The sequence below is a fragment of the Puntigrus tetrazona genome, chromosome 6, assembly GCF_018831695.1.
Source record: "Puntigrus tetrazona isolate hp1 chromosome 6, ASM1883169v1, whole genome shotgun sequence".
NCBI classification, from domain to species: domain Eukaryota; kingdom Metazoa; phylum Chordata; class Actinopteri; order Cypriniformes; family Cyprinidae; genus Puntigrus; species Puntigrus tetrazona.
In genome coordinates this window covers 3,641,221-3,656,998 of record NC_056704.1, presented here as the reverse complement: position 1 = coordinate 3,656,998, position 15,778 = coordinate 3,641,221, and the positions used below count along the sequence as shown (strand labels likewise).

At 39.2% G+C, this 15,778-nt stretch overlaps 2 protein-coding genes and 2 non-coding genes across 7 annotated transcripts; 3 read left to right on the top strand and 1 right to left on the bottom strand.

The window, feature by feature from the left end:
* The first annotated feature begins 78 nt into the window (after window positions 1-78).
* On the top strand, window positions 79-9,950 carry slc25a38b (solute carrier family 25 member 38b). 3 transcript variants are annotated; one of them, XM_043241883.1, is made up of 10 exons: window positions 79-249; window positions 610-693; window positions 826-950; window positions 1,988-2,073; window positions 4,574-4,698; window positions 5,492-5,576; window positions 6,267-6,446; window positions 6,551-6,719; window positions 6,804-6,970; window positions 7,774-9,950. In XM_043241883.1, the coding sequence occupies exons 4-10, from the start codon at window positions 2,023-2,025 to the stop codon at window positions 7,894-7,896; spliced, it is 900 nt and encodes a 299-aa protein (XP_043097818.1). In that variant the 5' UTR covers window positions 79-249; window positions 610-693; window positions 826-950; window positions 1,988-2,022; the 3' UTR covers window positions 7,897-9,950. The 3 variants fall into 3 exon arrangements, with proteins under 3 accessions (XP_043097818.1, XP_043097820.1, XP_043097819.1); XM_043241884.1 differs by lacking the exon at window positions 79-249 and adding an exon at window positions 256-411; XM_043241885.1 differs by lacking the exon at window positions 1,988-2,073.
* A 1,150-nt stretch (window positions 9,951-11,100) lies between these two features.
* rpsa (ribosomal protein SA) lies at window positions 11,101-14,066 on the top strand. Of its 2 annotated transcripts, none has more exons than XM_043242910.1 (8): window positions 11,101-11,208; window positions 11,762-11,933; window positions 12,418-12,536; window positions 12,815-13,060; window positions 13,138-13,266; window positions 13,540-13,708; window positions 13,805-13,840; window positions 13,927-14,066. In XM_043242910.1, exons 2-8 carry the CDS (start codon window positions 11,801-11,803, stop codon window positions 14,019-14,021), a joined length of 927 nt encoding a protein of 308 aa, XP_043098845.1. In that variant the 5' UTR covers window positions 11,101-11,208; window positions 11,762-11,800; the 3' UTR covers window positions 14,022-14,066. The 2 variants fall into 2 exon arrangements, with proteins under 2 accessions (XP_043098845.1, XP_043098844.1); XM_043242909.1 differs by having other exon boundaries at window positions 13,924-14,066.
* Window positions 12,595-12,733, top strand: LOC122347626. The gene has a single exon (XR_006251245.1). It is a non-coding gene; the product is annotated as a small nucleolar RNA SNORA62/SNORA6 family (small nucleolar RNA).
* Window positions 14,067-15,549: 1,483 nt separating the features above from the next.
* trnar-ccu lies at window positions 15,550-15,622 on the bottom strand. Its single transcript has one exon. It is a non-coding gene; the product is annotated as a tRNA-Arg (tRNA).
* Between the last annotated feature and the right edge of the window lie 156 nt (window positions 15,623-15,778).

The following is a 15,778-nucleotide window of genomic DNA, read 5'->3' as shown; positions in this document are numbered from 1 at the left end:
CGAGCTAAAACCGGTTCTTGCCCGTTGCTCTGCAGAATGCGCAAAGAATACGTATGAGTTACGCAAACGACGTACAACTTTCTTGCGCAAGCGTAACTCCAAACTCTGTTCTGTGCTCACGGTCTCCGCGCAGGAATGTGATATTGAAAACTGTTGTGTAACGTACGCCTCCTGTTTCATCTCTGCTTCGGTTAACATTGGTTACGAAATAATATTTTGGAGATACCGGAAAACGGAACAAGGTGTAAGGTAAAGTTTATGGCTTATGCTGGATTGAGAGGTGACTGTTAGCTTTACCGGCTAACTGACAGAAATCAGCTGACCTGTATTGCGCCACTTTATTTCCAATATATTCCAGTGTGTTTATTCTCAGCTTTGTATTTTATGAAGAAAATTGTATAGGAGCAGTTGGTAAGTTGGCCGTTGCAGGATATTTGGAGCGAAATATGCGATAGAAATTAGCATTAGCATTATTAAGATGTGCTATAATAGTTTTCGGGGGACAAATAATTCTGATATGCTGTACATTTCTACGTTTACTTCATATTTTATTAATTAATTGGTGGTTTCTGTATCTAAATTTGTCGTCGCTGTATGTACTGTTAACAGCTGTGGGTAAAGTGACAGAAAGAGCAAGAATCATGATGAAGATCAGTCCTCATTCGCTCTTCCTCTTCGGTCCTTAACAGACAGGTAATGAAAAAAATTAACTTAAATCTGTCTAACACACAATTTTCTCCCCGGAGCTTTAAAACACGGCTAGTTTTCTTGATTGTGTGCTGGTAGCAGTGGGTTGGGTATTAAATAACTTTTTCCCTCACGCAGTCTGGATTCAAAGCTTTGACGTCTAACACATCACAACGGCCATAGAAGAGATAAAAGGGAGGGAGTTGAGCTCTTCCTCTGTACAAACTTCATCATCCTCTCCATCTGCAATGGAGATTGCCCTGGTGAGTTGGTGCTAAGGCTGTGTGCTTTAATGCAGACCTGTTCTTCTGAAATTAAATGCTGCATAACCAACGGATGAATATAATAGAACAGCCTGACATTAAACTACTTCACCTGATCGGCTATTAAAAAGCTTTTTTTGAAATAGCCTTAGTCAGGGTATGACTGTCATGCTAATCTCAAATTCTGCAATGCTGACTGATTGCAAAGTGTTAACGTAAACTGAAACGTGTGACATTTTTGGGGGGAGAAAGTGCTTTTTGACCTGTTCGACATATTATGCGATTTACTGACGCACAAAGAAACATGCAAGTTGCTCCACTGAAATGAACGCCTGTACACAATGTCAACTCAGAATTCACAAAAATGCATGAGAACATGAATATGCATGCTTCATTAAAAAACAGTATTTTTTTTTTTAACTGGTGCAGAAACTTCCACATGTGCCACAGTCACCAGCTGCCTGACAAATGCCTCCAGAATAAACGGTTTGGCTGACATTTCAATCTATCGCTAGCAGAGAAAAGCAATTATGTATTTTTTTTCTTGTCTTATTTTTAAGGGAAGTCTGAGGGAGTGTGAAAGTGGTTTGACGGCACTGTTCTTCGAAGCCATTTTTATCTGTAATAGGCATATGAAGACCCGAACGTCATTGTATTTCTTTGTTGTCCAAAACTGCTGAATCTGTGTTGGAATAATAGGATATATGCATCCAATGTATGACCCACATTTCCTGTGTCACATCTAACCAAGCACACGCTCACGCACATATACATATGCCTTTGGCGACTGCATGACTCACACTGTGCTGTAAGCACTTGATCTGGAACACGAACGAAACAGAGGGACTTAAACCACGGATGTGCATTTAGGTGCGATAAGGATTGCGAAAAACCAGCAGTGAGATCGGCAAGTATGGACGCTTGTGGATTAAGCCGTTGAATCTCCAGCAATTTGGTGGGAGGGGGTTAAAGAGAGATTTGTGGGCATTGTGTTTGAGAGGAGAGAGATGGGGGCTTACTCTGTCATGTGCTGTTAGCGGCAACAGAAAGAGTGAGTGAGAGAGAGAGAGAGATGCAAGAGAAAAAGGACCCTCAGCCCAAATCTGCCAGCAGCCTGGGAAAGGTAGGGCAGATTAGTAAATGGCTCACTATATGTTTCTCTCGTGTGTTTTTGTGTGTTTCTGCACAGTTGTGTGTGTCTGCCCATGACTCGTGTCTTGCTGTTTTCATGCTTCTAAATGAATCTCAGCGCTTGAGTCTTGTTGTGCATGTCATTGTGTGTGAGTGTGTGTGTGTGTGTGTGTGTGTGTGTGTGTTTGTGTGTGTGATGAAGCTGACGGTGCCAGTGTGTGGTTGTGCATCTCTCTTTTATGGTCAATGTTGAAGTGCGTTCATGTGTATGTGTGGTCATGCACACTTACACCACCTTTTTTTTTTTTCATTTGCATAAATATACGTGCAAATGACACTGTATTTGAAGGTTTGGTGTCCATGCAGGGCACCAAATGTGGGATGGATATTCAGTGCGTGAGAATATCCTTTTGTCTGGGGTGTCAATGTTGGTCACTGTGGTGTTTTTAGTGCTCTTGCAGTAAATGGTGACTGTTGTGAGAAAATGAAAGCAGTTTTTGTACCCAAGCCTGTTAAAGGGGACATAACTTGGAAAACAGTATTATTCTGCTTTTTTGAAAGGAAACATTTAGAGTGCAAGCTCCCTTCCTAGTCCACCCTGATGCTAATTAAAACCAAGCTGTGCAAAAATGTGTTGTTCATCAGGAATCATCATGGTTATTACATCACATTCATGAGCATATTAGCATATGACCGCCCATGTTTATGTTTCAGCCTTCTTGAAATCTCTTATTTTTATTTTTATGTCTTATTTAGTTCTGTTTTTTATTCGTATTTATATGATTAGTATTTTCCAAAATATTTTTTCCCACCAATTTTAATAATCAGAAAGCATGTCTAATCAGTTGAATTAAACATCAAAAATTTAACTTTTAAAATTTTTATTACATATACAAATTTACAACGGAATTTGTAACTTTTGGTCATGAATTCAAGGTAAACAAAACTTGTATAAGTCCTGTAAGATTTTTTAGATCTAAAAAAGATTAATACAAATTCTTTACATAAGTGTCTCACGATGTTGCTTCTTTGGCCGTGCACCCCATGACCCACTCAGAGAGGACTCCCACCAGACCCACCATTTGAGAAAGACTGGTCTAAAGTATGAGCTGAAATCTTATCAATGACTGTTTTTGGTGAACTAACATGTTAAGTGGACTTAAAGGTGCCATAGAATGGAGAACTGTATTTACCTTGACATAGTTAAATAATAACGGAAATGACATACTGTGAGCCTCAAACACCATTGTTTCCTGCTTCTTGTGTTAATCTTCTGCAGAAAAAAGACCATTGGAAAAACAGGCGACTCGGTATATAACTGAGATGTTACAGTCGGGATAACTATGCCCCCGATATTTGCATAATGTATACCCACCCATGTCCTACGCCAGCCACCAGCCAAACATGGACATATCATGGACATTAACAATATGATCCTGGCTGTGCAGGGGATGTAAAGCGCAGGGATGGCTTGGTGTCTGTATTTAGAAAGGCACAGAAAAGCAAGTAACGTGTTCTAATAAAATAACGCGAGCCACAAGGGACATGATTAGTTTGCTAGCAGTAGCCTGTTACATTACAGTCCATAAGATTTCACTTACTACAAAAACAGAGTAAGAAGAGATAACCGAGGATGATGGCAAATGATTTACAGATCCTGAGCATCACTGACAAGTATTTGATCTTGTAAAATACGTGGTAAGTACTGACGCTCTATAATATAAACAGACTACGTGCGATCGTGAATCTCGAAAGTGAAAGTGAAACAAAAACGTGGCTCCCTGATGCCCACATTTAATATACAGTATAATTACCCAACAATATAACTTTGAGAGAAATGATTGAAATATATTTATTTTTCTCCCTGTGTTTTCTACCTTTAGTGATCTACTGAAATTTGTTGCACTGTAAAACAGCTAATCATAGCAGAGCTCTATTATTATTATTATTATTATTATTATTCATGGCCTTTCTAAATGAGGTAAAAACAGGCCATTTTTTGGCCCTCACTGAGGGCTGGTGTCTGGCGGAGTTTAGGTACAGCTTGCCTCAACACACCTGCGTGGAAGTTTCTAACATGCCTAGTAAGAGCTCGACTAGCTGCTTCTGGTGTTTTTAATTAGGTTGGAGCTAAACCCCGCAGGACAATGGGCCTCCAGGATCGAGTTTGGACAGCCCTGCCCTTGCCTAAGCCACATACCTTCTATGTAGATATCAGAGAACAATTTAAATACTGTATCAATGCATTCTATGGCACCTTTAGAGGAAAAGCAAAATGGTTCAAAAGTGTTGAATATGGCCCCTTTAAAGCGCTGCCTGAATTGTATTCTCTCAAGCTGTAGTTTCATCATCTGTTCAGTCTGTTCATTTCAAAAACATTTCACTTCTCTGCTGTCACTCCACAATTTTTTGTTCATCACAAACTTTAATCTTTGACTCCACCATCATTCCTTGTTTTCTCAAAATCTGTCTTTCTGGGTTTGTTTTCTCAGGCTCATCCTGCCCTGAAGGCCTTCATGTGCGGCTCTCTCAGCGGCACCTGCTCCACTCTGCTGTTCCAGCCATTGGATCTGGTGAAGACCAGACTGCAGACCCTGCAGAACAACATGCACCCAGGGTAAGACAGCACAGACCGACATGCCTGCTGTGACCCTCGCTGACCGTGTCTAGACATAAGCCTGCAGTTAGGCTGCTGTCCTTTTGCCCTGATCTTTGTCTGGTATTAGATGACAAGGCTTAATTTCAGGACTTGATTGCCAGATAATAAACACGTCTTTCATTGTTAATATCTTTTCTGTCGTTCTTCTGACTAAGTGCTAAGTTAGCATGTCATAGATTAAAACAACTTCAACCTTTGTTATATCCCAATTTTGCCCAAGACTGCTAGCTAATAATTTTGTAGTGTTTGCTAAAGCAAACTTAAAGTTGGTGATTTCAACAAACATAGTTGGGGTTTTAGTCAGTGGTTGAGAAAATGGATATAACTACACCCAAGGCATATCTACAGATTTTGAAAGAAACTTTATGTGAGCTAGTAAGCAACCACATAGCAAATTTATTGGCGATAATTGCTTGCTTTTGGATTGTTCAGTGTTTTGCTGTTTTTTGGTTGTTGTGACAACTGAAGTTTTATCCTGTTTTTATGTTTTTGTTTTTTTGGGGGGAGATACAAGTGTTTATATAACCGCGTCCTCTTTCTGTGCTGTGTGGGAGTGCTCTGTTATTAAACTGTCTGCACCTCTCAGCTTTGCGGAGGATAACATGTTACCCATGTCAAATTATATGTCCTCATATGCTCAGTACGCCATCTAAACACAGAGATTTTTGACTTGTTCTGTCTGTTTTCGCCCTTCTTTGTGTCCCCGTCTGTGTCCATCATGACCATTTCTATTTTTGCAATTGTCTCTCAGAGCTCCTAAAGTAGGGATGATTACAGTCTTTTTCAACGTGATTCGTACAGAGAAGCTGCTTGGCCTGTGGAAGGGGGTTTCACCGGTGAGTGAAGTGTATTGGCTGATGTGTCCATTTCCTTTGGTCCTTGCTCACTGTTTGATCTCACAATAGCATTAGTGTTCTGATCTCAGACATATGTCCAATTCTTTATTCATTTTCAACTGTAGATGATATATTTAACGTGGCACAAACAAAAATCCAGTTGTTCTCTGAGGAATATTATTGTTATATAAATGTTATATATGTTATATAAATTAAAAATACACTTTCTTAGTGATGCACTGGAATTAAATTTCAGGATGCACTAAATATATGTTACTCAATCATGTAATTGGTCAAAGTAATTTAATAATCAACACTCAAAAAAAAAGTTTTGCACGTGTTAATTCCACACATTGTAGTCTTTGTCACAAAAAAAAATCTGTGGCTTTACATGAGATTTTTTACAAGTTTTTTTTATTTATGTTGTGCTGCAACTAGTAGTAAGGAGTAAGAGATGATTATGCTACAGGTGCTACAGTGATTTGTAAATTAATGTGCATTGTATTAAATAGACAACATTTTTAAAATGAGACTAATTTATATTACATGTAATAAAAAAAAACATAAAGAGTTTTGTGATTATTGGATTACAGGTGTTTTTACCAAAATTTCAGTGCATTATTCATTTATTTTTGTATATTAAATACTTTAAATGAAACTCTCTCACTTGACCCTCTTTCTGTCCTACAGTCGTTCATGCGCTGTATCCCTGGCGTAGGGATCTACTTCAGCACATTTTACTCGCTGAAGCAGCACTTCTTCCTGGATAGGTCTCCAAGTGCTGGGGAGGCGGTGTTTCTAGGGGCTGGGGCTCGTTGTGTGGCAGGCGTCACCATGCTGCCCATCACAGTCATTAAGACTCGTTTTGAGGTAAGGGTAATTACTAAGCTCTGACATTGTACTGTATGCACATTGAAAATGCATGTGTTCTGCTGTATCGGTGTGCTTATTCACTGTTGCGTGTTTTATTTCAGAGCGGGCGGTACAATTACATAAGCGTAGCTGGAGCCCTTAAAAGTGTGTGTCAGAATGAAGGTCCCAGGGCTCTTTACTCCGGGCTCACAGCGACTCTGCTCAGAGACGCCCCGTTCTCTGGCATCTATGTCATGTTTTACAGCCAGGCCAAAAAGGCTTTGCCACAGGGTGAGCTTCTGATCAGTCAGGATTGTGATGTAATCTGAGGATATGGCATTGTTTAATGAAGTCTTCTCTCTCTCACGTGCTCAGAGATCAGCTCGTCCTCTTTTGTTCCACTGGTTAACTTTGGCTGTGGTGTGGTGGCTGGGATATTGGCCTCTCTGGCCACTCAGCCAGCAGACGTGATCAAAACCCACATGCAAGTGAGCCCAATGTTGTATCCCAAGACCAGCGATGCTGTACGCCACGTCTATTTGGTAAGCTTCACAAGATAAATCATATTTGTTGTCCTTTATTTATATGCCAATTGTATTGTATATCAGTATTAATTTATACAGTTAACATGTATACCACATATATACCAGTTTGGGATCAGTAACTTTTTTTTTTTTCTTTTTTGTGAAAACATTTTTGTTCAGCAATGATGCATTTAATTGATTAAAAGTAACAGAAAAGCCTTGGTATAAAAAAATGTTTTAAATTCAGTTTTTAACTTTCATTTTAGAATCCTTTAATTCTAAAATTGCTAAAAACATTTGTAATATTGATCATTTTAAGAAACTTTTAGAAAAAATAAGCATGATTTCTGATGTACACTGAACACTGGAGTAATGATACTTTGCCCACAGGGCAATTAATTACATTAAAAAAATTGTTATTTTAAAATGTAATATTATTCAATAAAATTACTGAATAAGGCATTTTACTGTACTGTAGTGTGTCATATTTGCTTATATATATATATATATATATACACACACACACACACACATTATATATTTCTACATCTAGACTTCTGAATATGTAACCAAAATATAATATGAACCTATATTATCATATCCTTTCATGTTTCCGCTTTTCATTATCTAGTCAAATGTTCACAGATAAAATGAAGTCCCACCCATTTTCGTCAGAATTTTCTGTTTCAAACTTGACTGTCACATTACAGAAACTAACTTCTGTATACTCTATATACTCCATACTGTTTTTGTCATCAAATTAAAGTCATTTTAAAGTCACTTGCATCATTTTAATTCTTATTTTCTCTCTCTGATTTTAGAAGCATGGCTTGAGCGGGTTCTTTCGAGGAGCGCTTCCTCGTTCTCTGAGGCGAACCCTCATGGCGGCCATGGCCTGGACTGTGTACGAGCAGCTGATGGCTCGCATGGGACTGAAGTCCTAAAGACACCCAGCGCACTGAAGTGTGGACTTCATTCTGTTTGTGTCCATTAGAGGAGTGTGTGCTTTTCAGACGATGGTGAAAAGATGGCGTTCTGTTATCCTCGACGGCTTGATTGAAACAAAAGCAGCTAGTGTTGGCTGAGGTACTGATAATCGTAGGGTTGCGTGTGTGTGTGTGTGTGTGTTAGTGTTTTCAGGTGCAGTGAGTCGTTACCCCGTGACACCTCTTGACAGTGACATTCCTAAATTGCCACATTGTGAGTTTGTCTGCCTTGTTGACGTCTGCGTATTGAGACGGGTCTGCACTGAAGAATACCAATGAGAGACTGCTGAATCATGTGCCGTCAGCTCACAAGAAAACACTCCTTTCACAGGAAGAAAATCCCTCTTTTGGCAACTAACCTTAGAATACCACATGTCTCAGTGTCGTTGAAAAGTGCCCACCTTTGCAGCGTTCTCAGAAACCCACGACTCGGTGGACTCCAGTGTCTGATACAGTTCTTAAGCCTGGTCCTCCGAGTTAAATCCTTAGTGGAGGATGAGGCTTAGTGGGTGTCTAATACTGGTCTTACAAAGACATGTTGACATAATACTCCAGCGCTTCGACAATCAGACCGAATTACTCCAGGGCTGAGAAACTGAACTGACAACACATGACTGTCTCGCCAACATACTCCGTTCCGACTATAATTGCGTGTCTCTATGCGATGATTTGTGCTGTTCTACTGATTTCCTGTGCTGTATGACTGGACGGATTTATCAGTGCATTCCAGTTCACTGGCTTTTTTTTTTTTATTTTCTCGAACGCTCGCTCCTGGGCACGGAATTTGGGTTGAATGAGACTTCGTAAGATGTGGAGAAACATTTAATATTTATTAAAGAAACGGGGGAGAACAAGTGTTAGAGTTCTCGAGAAAACGATGTGGAGTGGAACGCGTCCGTGAGAATGCTCCGTTTGTCGTATTTGCAAATGTGTCGTCGGGTCATTTTGATCGACGTGTTGTCGTGTTGACGTCGTGTGTGTGAAACCGCTGTAAGACGCCATAGTGTGGTGCTCGGTGTGAACACAACAGTGTAAAGTTCATTTTAAGTCTGCCAAAAACATGCCCTGGTTGTTCACCCTTAAAATCTGTAAAGAAAATAAAGCATTGTGACATTATTTTCATTCCAGTTAGGTAGCCAGTTAATTCCACCATTGTTGTCTTACTCGAATAAAACCTTTAATGATTCTAATATAAAAAATGATAAGAAAATTCAGGGATGCATTACATGTGGGAAATGCTTAATTTTCTTAGAAATAATGTCACGGTGCAAAAATCCTAATTGATCTGAAATAGATTTTGTTTTAACCTTGATAGAATTTCTTTTAGTTTTTTTTTCCCCTCTTGAAATTTTAGTGGATGTTGAAATCATGTGGACACGTTTTCATAAAATTCACCCCTTAAGCCTTTGGGTTTCTTGTTCTCTCAGTTGTCTTGGTGATTTGCCACTTCATATACCGCTCAGTGTCCCATAGGACTGGTCAGCACCGCAGGAATCATTATTACCACATAGGTCAAACTTTGATCATTTAAATGATATACTCGAGTGATTATTCTTTGACTTAGTTTGCTAAATTCAATTACATTAACAATTTGTTTTAACTTGCCTTGATTAAAATTAGATTGGCCTCTTCCTGACACAGCAAGATTATCTGCTGCAGAATGCCGTTGAATGCCCATTTTATGAAATGGGGAAGACACGCGGAGCCGAGTAACACTAGAAGTCACGCTACACACTACACGGATATATTTTGTGAAAGCACTTTAAATTCAGTGAAGTTGACTGCATTCAAGCTGAATCTGGGTGGTGTGTTTTGGTCACATGTTGCTGTGTAAGCCATTGTGCTTTGTGCTGTACTGTGGAGATGCTCTCTTGCCTTCACACAATCAGTATTGTCTCTTCAGCATTTCTTATGGCCATTGTTGTTGATATTTTGTCTGTACGTGAGAATATTTGCACATGCAAATGTCGTGCCTATGTTAATATGTGAATAAATCTGCCCTGTTTTTACAAGTTCTTCTGGTTTTGTAACCTCTACTACATTTGAAGCATTTCTCATTGATTTCACTGGTGAGGTAAAAATCATTTATCCTTTTTATTTGAACAAAAAACCAAAAATCAATGGCGTGCATGGCTCAAAATAGTCTTTCTTCTGTGGTATTCTGTGCTCTGCTGGGTGCTGCTGACGGTACAAACCCTGACAGCCTGATGGCTCAGAGTCCTCAGACGTGCAGTCAGACAGTGTAAAGGGGGTCAGGTATGAGGACACCTAGAGGGACTGAAGCACTGCACTGACACGCGTCAAACGGGGAGCTGTAATTATAACACAGACACCAGACCTTATCAGACCTCTGTCACATTTTATTTACCTAACTGCAAAATGACTCAAGCATAGTTATCAGAAACCAGCTCCCCAAGGAAATAATAATGATATAAAAATGTCCAGCATAAAACAGACTGCAGATGTTAGATTCGTGCAGCTGTTTAATGGATTTTAAATGGTCAAAATGAACAATGCATAAGACCATGCACGATAATATGTAGTTTGCTTTCTTATTTCGAATACAATATTTCCAAATTTAGAGGTTTTTTTTTTTTTTTTTTCAATTTATTTATTTATGTTAACTTTGCTTACTGGTACAGTGTTATTTTAGGTACTGTATAATAGTATTAATGTTGTGAATTACTTTTTATCTTTCATTTTAGTATTAGCATTTTAGTAAGTTTTAATAATTACATTTATTATTTAAATTTGTATATGTAATTTTTTATAAAAAAAAATTATTTAGTTGTTTTATTACATCAATCCACACTAAATGAAAAAGAATAAGGTTGCCTTGACAATAAAATATCTTAATGTTTATTATTATTGTTGTCATATTTCAGTAATTGTTTTATTTAAATTAACAATATTTTATGTAAAAAATATGTTTAAGGTTTTGGTTTTACTTAACTATAATGACTGTATTGTTGATTGTGTGTATGCCTGTTACAGTCCTTGCATTAGCAAATAATTTTAACTTTGAGAATTCGCTTTTTTTTTTTTTTTTTTTTTTTTTACAAAAAAGGATCAACTGACGACTAATATCGTGCACGTGAAAGCCTCCACCGGTAGGGGTAGTACGTAAATTTGATTAAAAAAGCATGAAAGCGTAGAGCAAGAAATCCTCCATTATGATTGGTGGACACTCCGGTATATAAGGCACGTCATTTCCCCATCCCGCCCTCTTTTTGCCGTGAGGTGCAGAACTCCATACGGCGTTGTCTCGTGGTGAGCACAAATTCTGTGATATTGACTAATTTTAAGCGTCCATTTGAGGCGAAGTGTTTTAATAAAGGCCATATTTACAAATGTACATCAAATGTCGTGTTAAATTTAATGTTTGCGCCGGACTTCGTTAAAAATAAAAACGAAGGCCTGAATCACAACGTGTAATTTCACTCAAGGGAGCGCGTGTTAGATGTAGCGCGCTTGGTGGACGGTCGTAAAAATAGAGTAGTTTGACTTCAAATGTCTTCACACTTTAATATTTTTTTTAGCTTGGCTGAATAAAATGAGTACCTCCGTTTCCTCAGTCAGTTAGCGCGTGCTAATGATGATCGCGCGCACACTATTAAAGCCTCTCACTGCTGTCGGTGTTTAGGCGTCGGAAGTGTGCTAAAGTGATACAGCTGGGTTTTCGCTAACACCAGTAGGGCAGATGCGCCCGATGACTGGGGTTTGATAGCGACCTGCGCTACATTCATCCAACTCGCTTAAATGCGTGTCCCGCATGTTAGATTCTTCTAGACTAAGCCAACGATCTACGCTGTTTTCTTTGCAGCTCTCCCACTAAACTCGTTACGCAGGGAAAGTGGTCACGATGTCCGGAGGTCTGGATGTCCTTCAGATGAAGGAGGAGGATGTGCTGAAGTTCCTGGCAGCAGGAACCCATCTCGGAGGGACCAACCTGGACTTCCAGATGGAGCAGTACGTCTACAAGAGAAAGAGTGACGGTAAGAAGATGAGTAACGTGCCTTTCTGAGGCATTGTCATCATCTGTAGGTTACTGTAACTTGCAGGGGTTTGGTAGGGAACTGCACTGAGTTAAAAGTAAAGTTAAATAAGCGTAAAAAAAGGGTTCCAGTTGTGATGTGACTTACCAAAAAAGCCTATTTGAGAATATTTAAATGGATGCTTTACCCAATTTCATTACTCAACACCTTTGTTCATATGGGAACTTTTTGATGTCACATGGACTTAATGTCCTTTACTGCCTTGAATATGTAAGTTGCCCTGCTGTCTATGCAGGGTCAAATCTGTTAGATTTAATCAAATGTTTTAGTTTGATAAAGGCCTTATGGGGTTGAAACGGCATGAGTAATGACAGATTTGAGTGACCTTTTACCTTTATTTTAAGTGGTTCAAGATTTGGTCAAAGGGGTTTGAGTCAAAGTTTAGGAACCCGTCCACTATAACTGATGACTGTCGTTTCTGCAGGCGTGTACATCATCAATCTAAAGAAGACATGGGAGAAACTTCTGTTGGCTGCTCGGGCCATTGTTGCCATCGAGAATCCAGCTGATGTTTGTGTGATCTCCTCCAGAAACACTGGACAGGTAATAATCACGCTCCATATCTCGTCAGTGCAGCAGCATTTGTTATAAAAAAGTTAAGCCGGCACATTATTAAAACCTGTCACTGCTGTCAGTGTTTGGGTGTCGGAAATGTGCTAGAGAGACTTGGCTGGGATTTCGCTAACACCATTAGGGTTTTTCCCTATGACTGGGGTTTGATAGTAACCCGAGCCACAATTATTTGACTTTCACTAACACTGGGTACTTTTTGAAGCTGTCTTATTTTACTGATGTTAACCTTCACTGTTTGTTCTTGTCAGAGAGCTGTTCTCAAGTTCGCCTCTGCCACCGGCTCTACCACCTTCGCTGGTCGTTTCACTCCTGGAACCTTCACCAATCAGATTCAGGCTGCTTTCAGAGAGCCTCGCCTCCTGATTGTGACCGATCCTCGCGCTGATCATCAGCCGCTGACCGAAGCCTCTTACGTCAACATCCCAACCATTGCCCTCTGCAACACAGACTCCCCTCTGAGATACGTCGACATTGCCATTCCATGCAACAACAAGGTACGTATGAGAAGCTGAACTCTTCGCGCAAGTGGCTTTGGTTTTATCTGGTTACGAGATTTAAAATGTTGTTTTAGGGTCCCCACTCTGTGGGTTTGATGTGGTGGATGTTGGCCAGAGAAGTGCTGAGGATGAGGGGCACCATCTCCAGGGAGCACCCATGGGAGGTCATGCCAGATCTGTACTTCTACAGAGATCCTGAGGAGGTACGATCAAAATATTCTTATACTGATTAAAGGGTGGATAATCTCTTGGTTGTAGCAACTTATGAAGGACATGTTTTATAAGATGGCCACGGAAAGCTCTTTTCTTGCTCTTAGGTAAATGAGAAATGTGTAAACTTTGTATGCTTAATGTCTACTGCAATGTATAATTTTAAATGCCGCCGACCAGTATTGAATCACTTTCTGTAGTTTAATAGTGTTGCTTGTTTACTATTAAGTGAGCTAATTGTCTCACTGGTTCTGTTTAATCTCTAGATTGAGAAGGAAGAGCAGGCCGCTGCTGAGAAGGCTGTTGGTAAGGAGGAGTTCCAGGGAGAATGGACTGCTCCTGTGCCAGACTTCAACCAGCCTGAGGTTGCTGACTGGTCTGAAGGTGTTCAGGTTCCATCGGTGCCCATCCAGCAGTTCCCAGCTGGCATGGAGGGTAAGCTGCTTCTAGTAGACTTGTTATAGTTCAATAGTTTTGGAAGTTCAATTTGGATAATGTTTAACGGAACTAATCGACTCTTGTGAACTTCAGCTCCGGCCAAAGCTGCACCAGCTGAGGTGTATGCAGGTAAGGATTTCCAGTGTAGTGGCATGAAATGGACAATACATAATGAATTGTAACATCTAGAGTAATCTTGAGTTTATTTTTAGCAGAGGACTGGAGCGCTCAGCCTGCCACTGAGGATTGGTCTGCTGCTCCCACAGCTCAGGCCGGAGACTGGGGCGGCTCCACTGCTGACTGGTCTTAAAGCGTTAACCATGCTTGTGAAATCAATAAATCTGGTTGTTTAAAATCTCGTTTCTGATGTATTTCTTTTTGTGCTGATTTCTGGTCTGTTAGAATAGCTTTAGCAATGTAGTGTGAAGTGCCAAAAAGCAGCTGGTTGGTTCCTGTGTGAAATGTCTTAATGAATGGATCGTGTACCTTCAGCTGAACAGTGTTCACTAACACTAAAGCTTTAGGCGTTTGAGTGACCGATTACACTGGCAGCCATTCAGTGTTTCACTAATTAAATTGAATTTGCGTTGGCAATGTTTTTCAAAATGACTGCAGAGCTGTGTAATTAAAATCTAAATGCTCTTCGCCCTTCTACAAATAAGTCCTTGGGTTCATGAAAGCCTGGCGAATGTTGCATGCATACAAATGAATACTTCAGTGTTATTTTACAATGAAGTGTCAACATCAAAACCTGTAGTATACATTAAATGTTGGCTAATGTTAATGGATGTTTAATGACATTTGCACTAAAAAGACTGCAAACATCTTTTTGGAGTGATCAGAAGGTGAAGTTATTTTGGTTCTAGTGATTAGGAACAGAGGGATGTTGGAAGCTGTAGACTTCAACTGTTAGTTGATCTCCAGACATTGCATTTAAAGGAGATCATTTGTTTCAGTTTAAACTGGCTACTTGTACTTTATTTGATTTACATTTCTGAGGGAAAAAAAATACAATTTTATTTCAAATTAAAATGTACGTTTTAATTCAAAGTCACTAATTATGTAGCATCCTTTTACACAGTGATGTAGACAAACCCATTCTTGCATTCTGTTTGAAGTGTTTCTAATCTCTTATTAAATTGTTACATTATTAAATGTGATAGTTCACCCACAAATTAAGATTGTCGCCTCAGACATACTTTCTTCAGAACACAGGTAAAGATTTTTAGTATGTATAATGCATGTATAAAGTGAACACGATGGTCAAAATTAAAATAGTATTCATAATCTTACATATGCCTATTGTTTCACTTAAGACTGATTTATTAACAGGGGTTGTGTGACTGTCAAACTCACTGTGTAGTTATTAAAGTCTCATTTTTAGATGTCCCATACTTGTGTTATACGAAGAGAGATGATTTAGATCTTGTGATCATAAATGAAAGTCATTTAATTGCTATTGCTGTACTACACATGTGTTTTACCTATGCCATTACATTTTGTTTGGTTTTCTCCCATTAACGAAAATTCTATACGTCAATGAATGCAAAATGCATTATAAATATTAATTATAAAATTAATAATATGTTGAATCATCCCATGAATATCCATAAGAACTGTTTAAACGTGTTTTAATATTTACCTATTTGTGGTTCTAGCTTTAATAATTGATAACACAGTTCATCCACTTGTTATCAAACCTGCAGAAACCCTGGTTTTAGAATATAAGGTGTCTGATTCAGACTTTGATATTTTGGGAGTAGCTGATGAGAAATTGGAGAGTATGCATGCATCAAATAATTGTGGTGTTATTGATTTTGAAGGTAACGAAAACATTCCACCCCAGATGGGACTCGAACCCACAATCCCTGGCTTAGGAGGCCAGTGCCTTATCCATTAGGCCACTGGGGCTTCTGTGGGGTCCTTAGGAAATATTTAGCTTGTTTATATATAATAATCACGATTTAAAAAATCACGTGCATTTCTGATGGATTTCCCATATTCCTCTTTTCTGTTATATTTGAGCCATATTTTGATTAAAAACGCAAGGCAGAGAGATGAGCGTGA